The sequence below is a fragment of the Grammomys surdaster genome, unplaced genomic scaffold (genome assembly GCF_004785775.1).
Source record: "Grammomys surdaster isolate TR1022 unplaced genomic scaffold, NIH_TR_1.0 149, whole genome shotgun sequence".
Classification (NCBI taxonomy): Eukaryota; Metazoa; Chordata; class Mammalia; order Rodentia; family Muridae; genus Grammomys; species Grammomys surdaster.
In genome coordinates this window covers 9,149,648-9,163,285 of record NW_021604607.1, presented here as the reverse complement: position 1 = coordinate 9,163,285, position 13,638 = coordinate 9,149,648, and the positions used below count along the sequence as shown (strand labels likewise).

At 39.4% G+C, this 13,638-nt stretch overlaps 1 protein-coding gene across 1 annotated transcript in view; it reads right to left on the bottom strand.

The window, feature by feature from the left end:
- Lrpprc (leucine rich pentatricopeptide repeat containing) overlaps positions 1 to 13,638 on the bottom strand; it is an 86,913-nt gene that overhangs the window by 58,403 nt on the left and 14,872 nt on the right. The window contains exons 2-13 of the mRNA XM_028765119.1: positions 13,189 to 13,382; positions 11,883 to 12,005; positions 9,877 to 9,998; positions 9,713 to 9,771; positions 8,677 to 8,763; positions 8,017 to 8,143; positions 7,630 to 7,774; positions 7,037 to 7,182; positions 6,699 to 6,804; positions 6,503 to 6,610; positions 3,938 to 4,056; positions 1,268 to 1,361 (exon numbers count right to left, since the gene is read on the bottom strand). Of these exons, the coding sequence (XP_028620952.1) occupies positions 1,268 to 1,361; positions 3,938 to 4,056; positions 6,503 to 6,610; positions 6,699 to 6,804; positions 7,037 to 7,182; positions 7,630 to 7,774; positions 8,017 to 8,143; positions 8,677 to 8,763; positions 9,713 to 9,771; positions 9,877 to 9,998; positions 11,883 to 12,005; positions 13,189 to 13,382 (1,430 nt within the window). The remainder of the gene's footprint in view (positions 1 to 1,267; positions 1,362 to 3,937; positions 4,057 to 6,502; positions 6,611 to 6,698; positions 6,805 to 7,036; positions 7,183 to 7,629; positions 7,775 to 8,016; positions 8,144 to 8,676; positions 8,764 to 9,712; positions 9,772 to 9,876; positions 9,999 to 11,882; positions 12,006 to 13,188; positions 13,383 to 13,638) is intronic.

Below are 13,638 nucleotides of genomic sequence, written 5' to 3'. Positions count from 1 at the left end.
CCTCTCAGTCTAAAGGAGACTGGTAAGAATAGGCTCAGGCATGCTTTGGTCTTAACTCTCTGGCATCTTTCCTTTTAAAATGTAATAAACAGCTTCTTAAAAAAATACTTTGGGGCTGGAGAGATGGCTCAGCAGTTAACAGCACTGGTTGCTCTTCCAGAGGACTTGGGGTTCAATTCCTAGCACCCATGTGGTGGCCCACAACTGTCTGTAACTACAGTTCCAGAAGAATCTGCCACCTTCACACAAAAAATAATATTTCAAAGAATATTGTCAAATGTTTTTTTCCTTAAAAGATGGCCAGAAACATCAAAGCAAGCTGGAAGGCTGTTGACTCTTGTCACTTCCTTGTGAGTGTGAAGATAAGTGAGAGGAACATCTAGCAGGAGGGGAAGACCCCTATGGTGTGCCCCACACAGCTCACAGCCCTTTGCTAACACCCATTTCCCTCTTGTTACTATGTAAAATCCATACATTATGTATATGGGAGGGCACAATCAATACTCAGAGAGCAGCCAGCTTTAGTAAACAATCACTGACTACTTCTCTACACTGCATGCTGAGCCTCATCCTACCAACAGTCTCTAGTGTAAATGCCAGAACATTTCTACAGAGCTTCCCCTATACACTCTAAATATACAACAATCAAAGTTTAAGAAGATCAAAACTGCTCTGAGCCAGGCAGAGGTAAACCTTTAATCTTGGCATTAGGGAGCCAGGAGACAGACAAAGCTGTGAGTTCAAGACCAACTAAGTCAAGACCCTGACTTGCAAAACTCCCAAATAAATGAAACCTTTTTCCCACAATCTAAATGCCTGACAAATAATGTCATGAACATGTTAAAGAACAAAGACTTTAAAAGACATTTATTTACTCAAAATAAAATATAAGATATGCAGAAAAAGACAAAGTTAAAATCAGATTTGTTTCTGGCTGTTTGCTTTCCTCACTGTGCTTTTCTGTCAACAGAACTGACTTTACATAAAGAACTGATATTTTTCAATGTTCAGCGAGCACTGGCTGTGCTGTTACCTAACGCTGGGAAACAGCTTCCAATCACTTACCAGATGTCTCAGCAGATTTCCACAGTCCATCTTCAAGCTCCTTCCAACCTTAAAATTACTTCCAAAGTAGCCATAAGCTCAAGCCTTGAACTGGCTTCTCAGAGTGACCTTAACACAACCTAAAACTGTTCTTGCTCACACTGTATGAACTGCTGTGTATACACTGAAATCAACACCAAGTCTGTCTTACGTGAATACTTACAAAATGACAAAACGTTCTGTAAATTTCCATTTATTGCTTCATTTCTTATTTCAGCTTGAGCAAGCGTAGTACTTTCAGGTAGACATTTATTTTCCTGGGGATAAAGCATACTTCGATGGTAATACACTTTAATAATAATAACAACTAACAATATTTTGATGTCACTTCTATTTCCTATGTTTCATATATTTTTATCATTCTGCAAAAAGATAATCTATTATCTTTTTAAAAAATAATCTTCTAGGTGGGTTTGGTGGCACACACCTTTAATCCCCTTACTCAGGAGACAGGGGCAGGTAGATCTTGAGGCCAGCCTGTATACAGAGCAAGTTTCTGGACAGCCAGGGCTACACAGAGAAACTTTGTCTCGAAAAAACACACACACACAAAAAAAAAAAAACCCTCAAAGCAAAAAAGCCTTCTTGGAAGTACATACAGCTGAGTCACCGACCCTTGGGCAAACAGGTCCTTCATGCCAGAGCGCTAGCTCCTCAAGATGCAGTAGCGGCATGGGCGGCCATTTTACTCGGACAGCAATCCTCTCATTTACAAGGCTTCATTCAGCACTGAGCGAAATGGCACAGGACACATTTTCATTTATGTTTATGGATCTTCTGTTTGCATGAATGTCTGTGAACAACACGAGTTCCTTGCACTTGCAGAGCCCAGAAGAGCAGAAGAGGGTGTCAGATCTGCTAGAACTGACTGTGGGTGCTAAGAATCAAACCTGGCTCCTTCAAGAGCAGTCAATACTCTTAAACACTGAGCCACCTCCAAGCCCACTAAAATGGTATTTTGATACATGCAGCAAAGAAAAGATCAAATTGATTTAACTCCAAATGGTTGCTTTACCACTTGTCCCAACGATAAATAATTTAAGCGTATGAACCAAAATTTAGTTCAAATGATTTCTATATAGTACAGTGTTATAAACCACCCTGATAATTTAAGGCAAAGAATAAAAATGAATTATGACATATCTATAAAATAAAATGTCACACAAGCATTAAAATGACTTACAGAATTACATATTACTATAGGAAGACAGCAAATAAAAATGTAAGAGAATGAATAATAGCCACTTTTCCAAAGAGATTTCTTAAGCACACTCAGGTATGAAAAGAAAACTGTTAAGAAAAACTGAATCATCTAAAAAATAAGACTGTCTCAAGGAATCACTCATGGATGAGTTACCAAGTTACTAACTGGCTAGTCGTCCCCAATTTATCAATGAATGGCATGTAATACTGTCATAATCTTAAACTGATGAAAATGATACTTTATTTGTAGCTAAGAATTTAAAAGAACTTTAGTAATGCCAGAAGGTCTATTAAGCATTTAACAGTACGGTTGTTTCTAAGCCAATAATACTTACTACTGAAATTTTAACAATGAAACAAAAAGGGAATTGAAATAATAATACAAGCAATCAAAGCTCAGGCAAGTTTACAATTTAGGTCTAATTTTCCCCTAAAAGAGGTTGACAGTTCTGAGAAAATAAGAGTAACATGAGACAGCAGTGGACCCTCAGGCTGTATTTCTGCCAAGAATAAACTATGCAAAAAGTCACTGTTTACGACTAGCTTCTAACTGTAGAGCGCATACAGCAGAAGGCCAGTGCCCTCTCCCAAAACCTACAGAAGAAAGCAGGGACAGAGCTCACTTGCCAGAGTCACTTCACGGGCAGACACCAAGTCCTGGGCTTGAGCCCTAGCACAAAATCAAAACTCAATATGACAACATATGCCTACTATGCCAGCGTATGGTAGCTAGTGCCAGAAGGTCACACTTACCAAGTGCCACCTGAGGCCTCATCCTCTCCAAACAGGAAGTACGGAAGGTAAAGACCCTCACGATACAACTCCCAGTTTTAAAATGGCTATAACTATGAAGTTGTTTCAAGGAAAGAAAGGAACATTCTGACAAAAATCAAGACTGTGTAAGGAAGGAAATGTCTGCTCTACAGCTCTCTCTGGCACAATCTGTATTACAAATCTGGGCCTCAGACCTACTTTTCCTAACTGTATATATAGCACTTCGCTTTGAAATTAGAAAAGGTAATGTATATAAATATTTGCCAACACTCATATCTATGTGCCATGAATGTCTATGGAAGCCAGAAAAAAGTGTCAGATCTCCTGGTACCAGAGTTAAGACAAGATGAGCCACCACTTGGGAATCAAATCTGAATCTTCTTAAAGAGCAGCTAGTGCTCCCACTGCTAGGCCATCTCTCCAGAAGTCAGCTCCTCAATGACACTCATGCACACCATCCCTATCCTGGGAGGGTCAGGAAGCATGGCAGAAAAGCCATGCTTCAAAATCCAACAAAGATTGTGTTTCAAATGCAGGATAACAAATATACTACTATTAATGTATTTAGGAAAATTAATGAGAACAGTTTTCAGGGTAAGAATGAGGAGTGAGTCTTTTGAATGTTTTGCCTATTAGCACAGTCATATCAACACAGAAGAAAGAAGCAGTTCGGTCTTCTTACATGACGTGACGTTACGTTACTGTTACATACACTGACCAGTGTGTTTATTAAAGCCTTAAAACTGTACAAGACTGTTTACAGTTCTCCAGTCAATGGGTCTGTCCTTTAAATGAAAAATTGGGAGAACAAGTGAGCTGTTCTTCGATTAGCCATGAAAAGCATACTTGAACCCACCTGTAAAGCAGCTCGAACCGACTGTACATTATCGAAGCATGGAAACACATAATTTATATATGTTTCCTGATCAGGATCCACTCCCATTTCATTCATTATTTTGAGGATATCTATTACTCCTATGAGATAAAACACAGCAGGGCAGAGATAAAGAACTTGGAATTCAAGGGAAGTTGCAAGGTTTAGTCTGGCTATTCTCTGAATCAGTGAGACTTTTTCCTCAGTACTTTTAAAATAATCCACACCCTAGGGAAATAGGCATGATTTACCTGGACCACTCCTACCCTCTAAGAAAGTCTATCATGGCTTCTATGATCAATCAAATATGGTCACTTTATTTGGAGACAAAGTCCTTTTTAAAAGTAGGGCACCACGACTACAACCACTACCCCTTGATTCAAGCAGACCTTACTCTCTGGGCTGTCCCTCCATACAAATTCCCTCCACAGTCATTGCTGTTGTTAGACAGGGTCTCACTATGTAGCTCTGGCTCTCCTGGAACTCACTATAGAACAGGCTGGCTCCAATCCACTTGTCCCAACCTCCAGAGTGCTGGGATTAAAGGCATACATCATATGGCTGGTCCAGTCTTTCATATTCTTATTTTTATGCTTTCTACTTATATCAAAGGATGTTTGAGTCCCAATTCTGAGCTTTTCCTTCTCACTTATGTCTGACTGCTGAAAACACATATTCTAAGTAGTGACTTTTCTATTTGTACCACAGAAAAGCACAAAGCACTCAAAAGAATCTTTTGGAGCCTGGTGATAGTGAAATTCTTCCCTCAAATTCAACAGGAATGTAACATCACATTATTGAAAACTCAGTTCAATTCTACCTGACCTGTTTCATAGGGCTCTTCTCACTCCTTATTGAGTACTCCTGAGCAGCTGCCGTCCCATTTTTCCATCAGTTTAGACTGTATGCTGACTGGACAAAGCAGGTTCATATGGCCTTATATGTAGTGATAAAAACTACAGAAAAACATACAGCCCCGACTACTACTTCTAGGACTGCACAGGACACTTTCCTATCTTCAAGACCTCCAGGAGAGGAGGCCTAAAGCAAGCAGATGGTTTTTTAAAAGTTGAGGGACAACTGACACGTTCTTGTACTACTGAGTCAGTACCTCTAACAAAGCATAGGCTTCTATGTTTGTCCAAGTAAAACTTGGATTGACTTAAAAATCTTGTTCCTGAGAAGACATCCTTAATATAAAATCTAGTGTCTAATTTCTAAAGGACAACTAGGAATATAAATAAAACAATGTGACAGTCACTGAGCAGTGATGGCAGGAAGCAGTATTTCAACAGGCAGAAGTCATTCTGAATGCAGACATACTGACAGCCAGCTACAGTCAGTCACTGAACCCTTTTGGCTCTCACTTCCCTTGATAAGATCATGTGAGTTTTCAAAAGCATCCTCAAAATCTCAATTCTGAGATCAGAAGGAACGACAGATGTAAGATAAGCCCATGTTCTACAAGTTCAGCTCACTCTAGCTAGAAACAGCCACGTTCTTCTACATTTACTGTTACTAACGCGGTACCCAACTCAACTGTAGACACTACAATATGGTGCACTCAGGAGATATACCTGATATACAGACACACAGACATCTCAGAAGTACCCTCCTACTGTGTAAATGGGTGAAGAGTACTAACATGCCCAAGAGTTTGACGGGAAGCTGTAAATGTTCTGTGATAAGAAAGACTAAAGGTCGCCTCCTGCTCTTTCAGCACTGGAGGCATATAAAGAGTTAATCAACTCACATATTGTTTTCACAAAGACTTTTCTAAAAAGGATTTAGAGACTTTTATAACCAGAAACAATTAGGGAATACTTGTTTCACTATCTCCTCTAAACCAGAAGACAACTATATATTTAAAATAAAATTGCCACGTGAAAGTCTGCTAAAAGCACTTTTTTGTTGTTTGTGCGCTGTTTGTCACCCAGTGTCACACTAACAACCCTGCATCTCATTCCACAGCACATTACACTGTGAGATAAAATGAAAAAAGACCATTTTTGTTTCCCCAAGGGGGAGGTACTTCTGTTAAAAGCCTCTTTTATGAGACTATTCTTTCTGATTACCAGTAATGCAAACCAAAGAATTAGACACTGTGCTCTAAAATTTAGTATTTGTTCCATTTTATTCATATCCTATAGACATCCCATGTGTACAGGGAAAAGTACGCTAATGCCTAAATGTGCGTAAGAAGCTAAAAGACTGAGCATTTCCGTCCTTCAATCACAGGCTGTCAGGTCACAAGCACCACTTTACACCTGTCCTGCTGCAGTGGCCCACAAAGGAAACAGGAACTCTCTCTGCTTTATGAACTCTGTCCTAGGTAACATTACTGCAGCTAGAGAGACTGTCTTCTACTACATTCACAGCTCGAAAATGTAAGAGATGAACTACAAAATGAAATAAAGGTGCAAAAATCCACTCCAGTCTGATTTACCACAGTTCCAGTGTCTCGAGAGATCTCATTCTCAGAAGTGTGCTTTTAAAGAATTCAAACAGACTCTGACTAATTAGGACCCCATAAAAGGCAAACCTCACCTTGAATATTTTTTGTTTTCTGATGCCCAACAAGCAATGGCCAGAAATAGTGAGTTCGGATAGGAAACCCTTCTTCCTTCAAAACCTCCATCACTGCTTTTGCCAAAGCTGGGGAAAAAAAAAAAAAAAAAAACATGTCAGCAAGCTACCTCAGAGACACTTCTTGATGTTGGTCTTCACTAAGAAAATACAGTACCAGGCTTATTGGCTTCAAGAGCACAGTGCAGAGTGAACTGTAGTGAAGATCTGTGCACTTTGGCATCCCTCAGCCTCTGACAGTAGTCTATCAGCTTCTCAGCAGGCTGTGGGAAAAGACACCGAATCAACCGATGAGCAGAGCCTGACCTCCTGACCTTCTGCAACAGTCAATCCCTTTGGTAATGAAATCTGAATTCCTCCTTTCTATCCAGACGTCTTCAACATTAAAAACAGTTTTATATTGTTTACAATCATTCTACTCTCATGAATTTTTCTCCTGTCTTAAAGAGTCTCTTCAGTTAATCACAATCTACAAAGTGGGAACAGGTGGAATACCGTATTCATAGTCACACAGTGCCGCAAAAAGAAACTCCCAAAAGTATTGGAGTTCTCGTCTTTGGACAGGGGTAATGCCAATAAAACCTGGAACGCAGTGTCTTCTAACTTCTCAGTGACTAAAAGCAAAATGAGGTTCATTGCGTCTGCGAAGGAAACAAAGACATCTGTGGTTACTAAACTGAGCAATCTGTTTAAATTGTAATCAACACTAAAGAAAAGAATAGGGCCAGCAACATGGTTCAGTAGAGAAAGACACTTGCTGCCAAGCTCTATGACCTGAGTTCCATCCCCAAGAAAGATCTGACTCCTGCGAGTTGCCCTCTCTGACCTCCACACATGCCCTGTGAGAAATGCACACCAAAACATGCAAATAAACAAAAACGTTTGAATTTTTAAAGAAAAAAATTAAGAACTGCAAACACTACAAAGGTCTGTCTAAGTCTAGAGTAAAACTGTTCTCGCCATCACCACCCGGGCACTCACTGTTCACCTCCCATGGTCCTCTGCTGTTAGGAAAGTGCCCTGATACCATGGAAGAAACAGGGATCCAAGTGTTAACAGAAGGCATGCAGAGTAACATTCTTAAATACCTGGAATATATCTTCTTTCATAGGTAATCTTCTCCAAAATGTCCGAGACATACTGAGGATATCCGGCCTTACTAAAGCTAACAATAATTTGCAAGAAGTCACGGTCCATGAAGTAATGGTCTGACTTTTCCACTTTCTCTAGAATCTAAAGATGGTTGTAGCAATCAGAATGAAAAATTAGAAGTATTAATGCTAAATAAATAAGACTCAACTGCCCAATCCAACAATAACTGTCGCATATCAACATCCAACTAAGAGTTTTCTTGGAATATTACTCTTTACAAGGAGAAATCTTAAAAGACACAAGCTATGTTTTTTGCTTCACATAAAATGTAACACAAGTTCATTTAATGACTTCAATACTGACATGCAAAGCGTAAACCATACCTGCTTAACATGGTCAATGTCACCCTTCTCAGCATGTGCATTCAACAAGGCCAGATACGTGTCCGGCCCAGGCTCAATGCCAGTCTGTTTCATCACTGTGAGAATATTTTCTGCATTCTCCATATCCCTGCAAAGAACACATAAGATTATTGAATACAATCATTCAGTCTAAAATGAGGCCTAACCTTATGAAATCAATCCTTTTAACTATGTGGAACTATACCCCAAATGGGCAAATATTCATTAAACTGGTTACATATTTGTGGAATACTGGGCATCATCATAAGCATCTGAAGTATTTACATACAGGTAACCTCACCCCTTTATATAAATTATAAGCATTAAGAATCCCTCTTACACAGGAACGCAAGGACACAGCTTTACCTGAGACCGACAGAGTAGACTACTCATTTGAGAAAAATAAAAATACTTACTAGATTAGTAAACTTTATTATTTAATTACCTCAGATCAAGCCCAATTTTTATCACTGAGCAACTGTAAATTCTGTGTACCAAATTTCAGAGGAACTCATAAAAATCTCAGTGTGCTTCACCTCACATCGGAGTGTTTAGAAGTATGAATAAACATGTCCTATGAGTTCTCTGCAGTAACCTAGGATTTAAACCTGCTGACCATCCAAACCTCAGGTGGAAAGTTACCCAGCTCTCGCATGCCCTGTGACAAGAGCACTGAACACGGCCTCTGTAATTGGAAGGTCCTTTGTTTTCATAAATCCAAGGATCTTGCTGCAATAGAGAAGGGACGTTTATCAGAGACTTACTATGATGTGTGTATGAACTAGGCCTTAAGTTATTTTTGTTTAACATAACATATGTCCTTTTTAAACAACAACAGCAACAAACCAAAGGGAAAAATAATCTCCTTCTCAGGAAATTCTCCTTGAAGTATCAATAATTTGAAATTATGAAATTTATGAAATTCCTACGTAATTATGAAAGCTCCTACGTAACTAGGAGTGTGGCTCAGTAATGAGGCACTGCTTGGCACGTGGGAGAGACCCTGGGCTCAATCCCTAGCATGAGGGCAGGAAGGAGCATCAATACATTGAATTAAAAAATAAGATTACGTATTTCAACCCATTCTTTATTTCTTAAGCTTCAATTTTAAATGGCAATAAATTTTATGTAAGTAGAGAAATACTACAACTAATTTTACCTGAACCGGTGGGCAAAAAAAATATTCTACTTCTATAAATGAACACTTTAAATGTCTGATGAAAGCTCCCTCAGGACATAGGGTTTAAAAAGTATATCCAGCTTTGCATCTTAACAATTTGTGCTTCTGTTCTGATGGATTAGATAGCAACTTTTACTTCTTTCCCTTTTATACAATATCATTTTATTTAAACCATTTTACTAAATTCACTACATTAAAATACTTCTGAAATAATTACCTTTATAAAGAACAATTTAAAAAAAAAGTAGATACATCTTAGGATTATACAATTATAAATCTACTTGTATAAACCTACATTTACAGATGAAGTCTGTGGGGACAAGGAGCTTATGGCCAAACCTAACAACTGAACCTAGAATCCACAGGATAGCCAGAGCCGACTCCTGCAAGCCATGGTCTTGATTTCCATGCTTGTGCACACACACGTATACAAAAACACAAAATAAATACATAAGTGAAAATGAAACTAAAAGTAACCTGTATTTATAGAATACATACCTGGCACCTTCAATGTCCCCAACGTTACAATAGGCAGCAATCAGCCTCTGGTATGTTACCTGCAATGAAACGGGCTTCTTAACATTTTCATGAATAAACATTTCTTATTGAAATATAACAGAAGAGGACATGGCTGCTCAGGATCCACAACAGCAGTTACCTACTCGATTTGGTTGAATGTTTGCTCCTTCCATCTTCGCCAGGAAATCAGTAGGTGAGAATTTGTATTCATTTTGAAGATATACTTTAAGTAAAGCATTGTAATGACTGACATCATACACAGTACCTACAAATGAAATTTAAATCAAATGTTTAGAAGAGCATTTAACATCCTTGCAGACACTAATGGGTGCTTACTTATGAAGCATAGTACTGTCTTCATGTGAGAACTCACTAATACCTCTGTATTTAAAAGTAACAGAAGCATCCTGGAGAGATGACTTAGCAGTTAAGAGCACTATCTGCTCTTCCAAAGGTCACGAGTTCAATTCCCAGCAAGCACATGGTGGCTCACAACCATCTCTACTGGAATCTGATGTTCTCTTCTGCCCTGCAGGCATACATGCAGATATAGCACTCATATAGAATGAATGAATGAATGAATGAATGAATGAATGAATGGCAGAGGCCTTCCTATAAAGCAGTCCTTACCACGCTGCAGATGAACTGTGACTATAAGCCTTTTATAAAGAAGGACTGTTGGTAATTTTTACCAGGTCATTTAAAGCCTTTGCCTCAAGAACCTGCTCCTCCTTCAGTGTGAACACAATTTTCAGCCTGCTAGCATTATTTAGCCATATTCTAACATCCTGGTCTTTTCCCTCTGTGGATACTGTCTACGGTGAGTGACATCTGTTAGGACAACCACTCAGCCTATTCTACCCACAAATGACACCATGGCCATCCTATTAGTTTAAGAGTGGTGTCCAAGTTTTTGGCGGTGCAGTATAACTCTGATCTACAAGTGTCTCTGGTTACATTCACAGCTCTCCTGGGATGTGTGTGACCGTATAAGCAGGCACCATCACAGGGAGTCCGATCTCCTCAGGAGTGTGATGGTTTTAATAGAGCGCTATAGGGAACGATGTATTAGATCCGGAACATGATTACACAACAAAATTACCACAGAATGTCCTAAAATGTATTTTTTTAAAGCATCAACACTTATTTTTAAAAAATCAACTGAAGGGGTGGGAAAGGCGGTTCCCACAGGGTGGACAGCTTTAGACTTAACACATGGAAGCAACTTCCTTCTATTCTTCAAGCACTTAAAAGTCAGAAATGAATATCAGTTATCAAGTGGGCTTTAAATTATTTTTTAATATTCAAAATTTTAGTTTTGGATTTTTTTTAAAGACTATGTAGACCAGGTTGGCCTCAAATTTATAGAATGCCGCCTGCCTCTGTCTCCCAAGTGTTGGGATTAAGGACACGTATCATTATACCCTAGCTGGTTCAAAGTTTTTAAGTATTAAAAAAAGGTATTTAGCCAAGTATGGTGGCATAGTCTAGTCCCAACACTGAAGGCAATCATCCTCTGAGAGCAAGATCCATGCTAGCCAGGGCAAGTTAGCAACAACAAATCCAGAATGTATTGAGTAAAAATTATACACGGTGTTTGTCATCCTCCCACAACAAAATATTTCAATATAGTGGATACACGTACACAGGAGAATGCGCTCTGTAGATGATGGCACACTGCATATGCTGTTCAACATTTTAATTGTTGTGTCTATTTCACCAATATGTGCAGATTCATGTGGTTCTATCACAGAACCTCCATGATTTACAGACTTGGCCCCAGTGAGAGGCACTAGGACTGTCCAGTCCCTTGCTATTTACAAACAGCTACAGCAGAGTGCTCGTGTAAGTGCGTTCCCTGGAGCTGAGAGCTAACAATGCTCCAGGACTGTAGAGTGAGGTACAAAGGTATAGCCACAGCCCAATGCTTGATTTCTCCCTCATCAGAATTCTAATTCATGATATGAAAACTACTTTATTCTTAATGCCCCTAGATGTCACTATAACTCACCAAATAAACATATTGCAAAAAAGTATTGAATCAAGAAGTCATGATAAAATAAATTTATAGTACTTATGTTAAGAACTCCTTCAATGGAACAGAAAAAAAATAAACCCACACCTTTATATATATCTAAAACAATCATACCTAATTGTTGAAGTTTGTCCCATATCTTATGAGCAAATTCTGTCCTCTCTGCAAGACTCAGTTCAGGCAGGAGTGAGCCACAGCTGCGCAGCAGAAGCAGGGCTTGGTTACTCCCTGGGGTACCTGTGCAGAAACAGTCAGCCGATTACAGGTGACAGCCCCAGTAACATGGAGGCAGATAGCAAAGCTTAATCTGAAGCTTATAAATGACTTGAAAATCTTCAGGCTTTTCAAAGAGATCAAGAAAAATATCCCTTAATTATCCTCAGCCTCCTGGTTCACCAAAGACAACAAGACAGTACCCAAACACCACCCAATCCACAACACTAGTAAATATTACAACTTAAATTTTTAATAGTAGTCTGCTTTAAGAAGCCTAAGGTTACAAAACTTACATAATCTGTAAAACTACTGAGTCCAAAGAGAAGCAAACTTTTAAGCCATGCTTGCTACACGTCAAAGGCTAAGCTTCTCAGTGACTTATGAAAATGACAGAAAGCAGACAAGGATTCATCATTATCAAACTTGAGTTCATCTCTGTGTCCCTGAAAATGACTTTAAAACGAAACAAAAATAAACATGTATTATATAAGTACATCCAGAGCAAGTACCTAAGGGGGCAGAAAATAGACTTCTGGGTGCTTAGAACTGGGAAGGATGAGAGGGGCTGGGGAGGGTGGCCATGGAGTCGTGATAGCTGAGCAGCTCTCGGTAGATGAGAGGTTCTGGCCCTTCAGTGCCCATGACTGTAACTGTCATAGCAGCTCTGCTCTGTACTGAATGGACACCCACAAACAGGCTGTGAGAGTTTATAGACTCTTCTTTAAGTGCACACAAAACTGTACGTGTTAGTCCATTTGCCTTTGTAGTTGTGATGTGAGGGGAAAACCTGGGAATAAAGGGCCTGCAGCTCCTGTCAGACTATCCAAGATCAAAGTGTTCAACAGCTGACTGGTGCCTATCAGTCTTCACTGTACTCACCTCAGGAAAAGCTGACACCACACAAGGAAAGAAGAGAAAACCTGGTGCCTTATCTTATCAATTGCAGGCAACTCTAGAAACTAGGGGAAGCAAATGGACGTTTGTATTTGCTGACTCTGAAATGAACTCTAAACAAGATATTTTCATGTTACTTCAAACGCTGCCTGGATGAACTAGATGGATAGCAGGGTCAGAGACACAGTTAACATATGAACAGTGTCATAGTCACAGTTAAAGCTTAATGTCAAATGTCAAAAGCTCTCCCCAGTGAGCTTCTAGGAACTCATTTAAAACTTCAACTTCCTACAGAGAAACTCGCAAATACCTGAGCGACATGTGCTCTCAAAGACTTTCTGCAGAAGCCCCTTGGTAATGCGGCCTGTTCTCCGGACAGAACTATCCAGTCTCATGAGAGCCCAATCAAACTGATTGCTAGTCCTTCTCACAGGAGCAGGCTCCTCTTGAAGATCCCTTTTTTCAGCAACAATGGCATACAACCTGGCTTGGCTCAGTAGCTCTCTGTAAAATGAAATACAATTAGTAATAAACTAAGTAAATTGTTATCTATACAGGGTATCACTTGTATGAAGTTTATACCAAATTCTGACAGTCACCAAATACTAAAACTGCAATGAAATAGCAATGCTACTGAGAGAAGTATACACTGGCAGCAAGTCAATCTCTCCCCCCACCCCCCACACCACACCACACCACACAAACAGTGCTTCTGAGTAGATTGATAACCTTCAGCATGAAGTCATTTCAAACCAAGAAG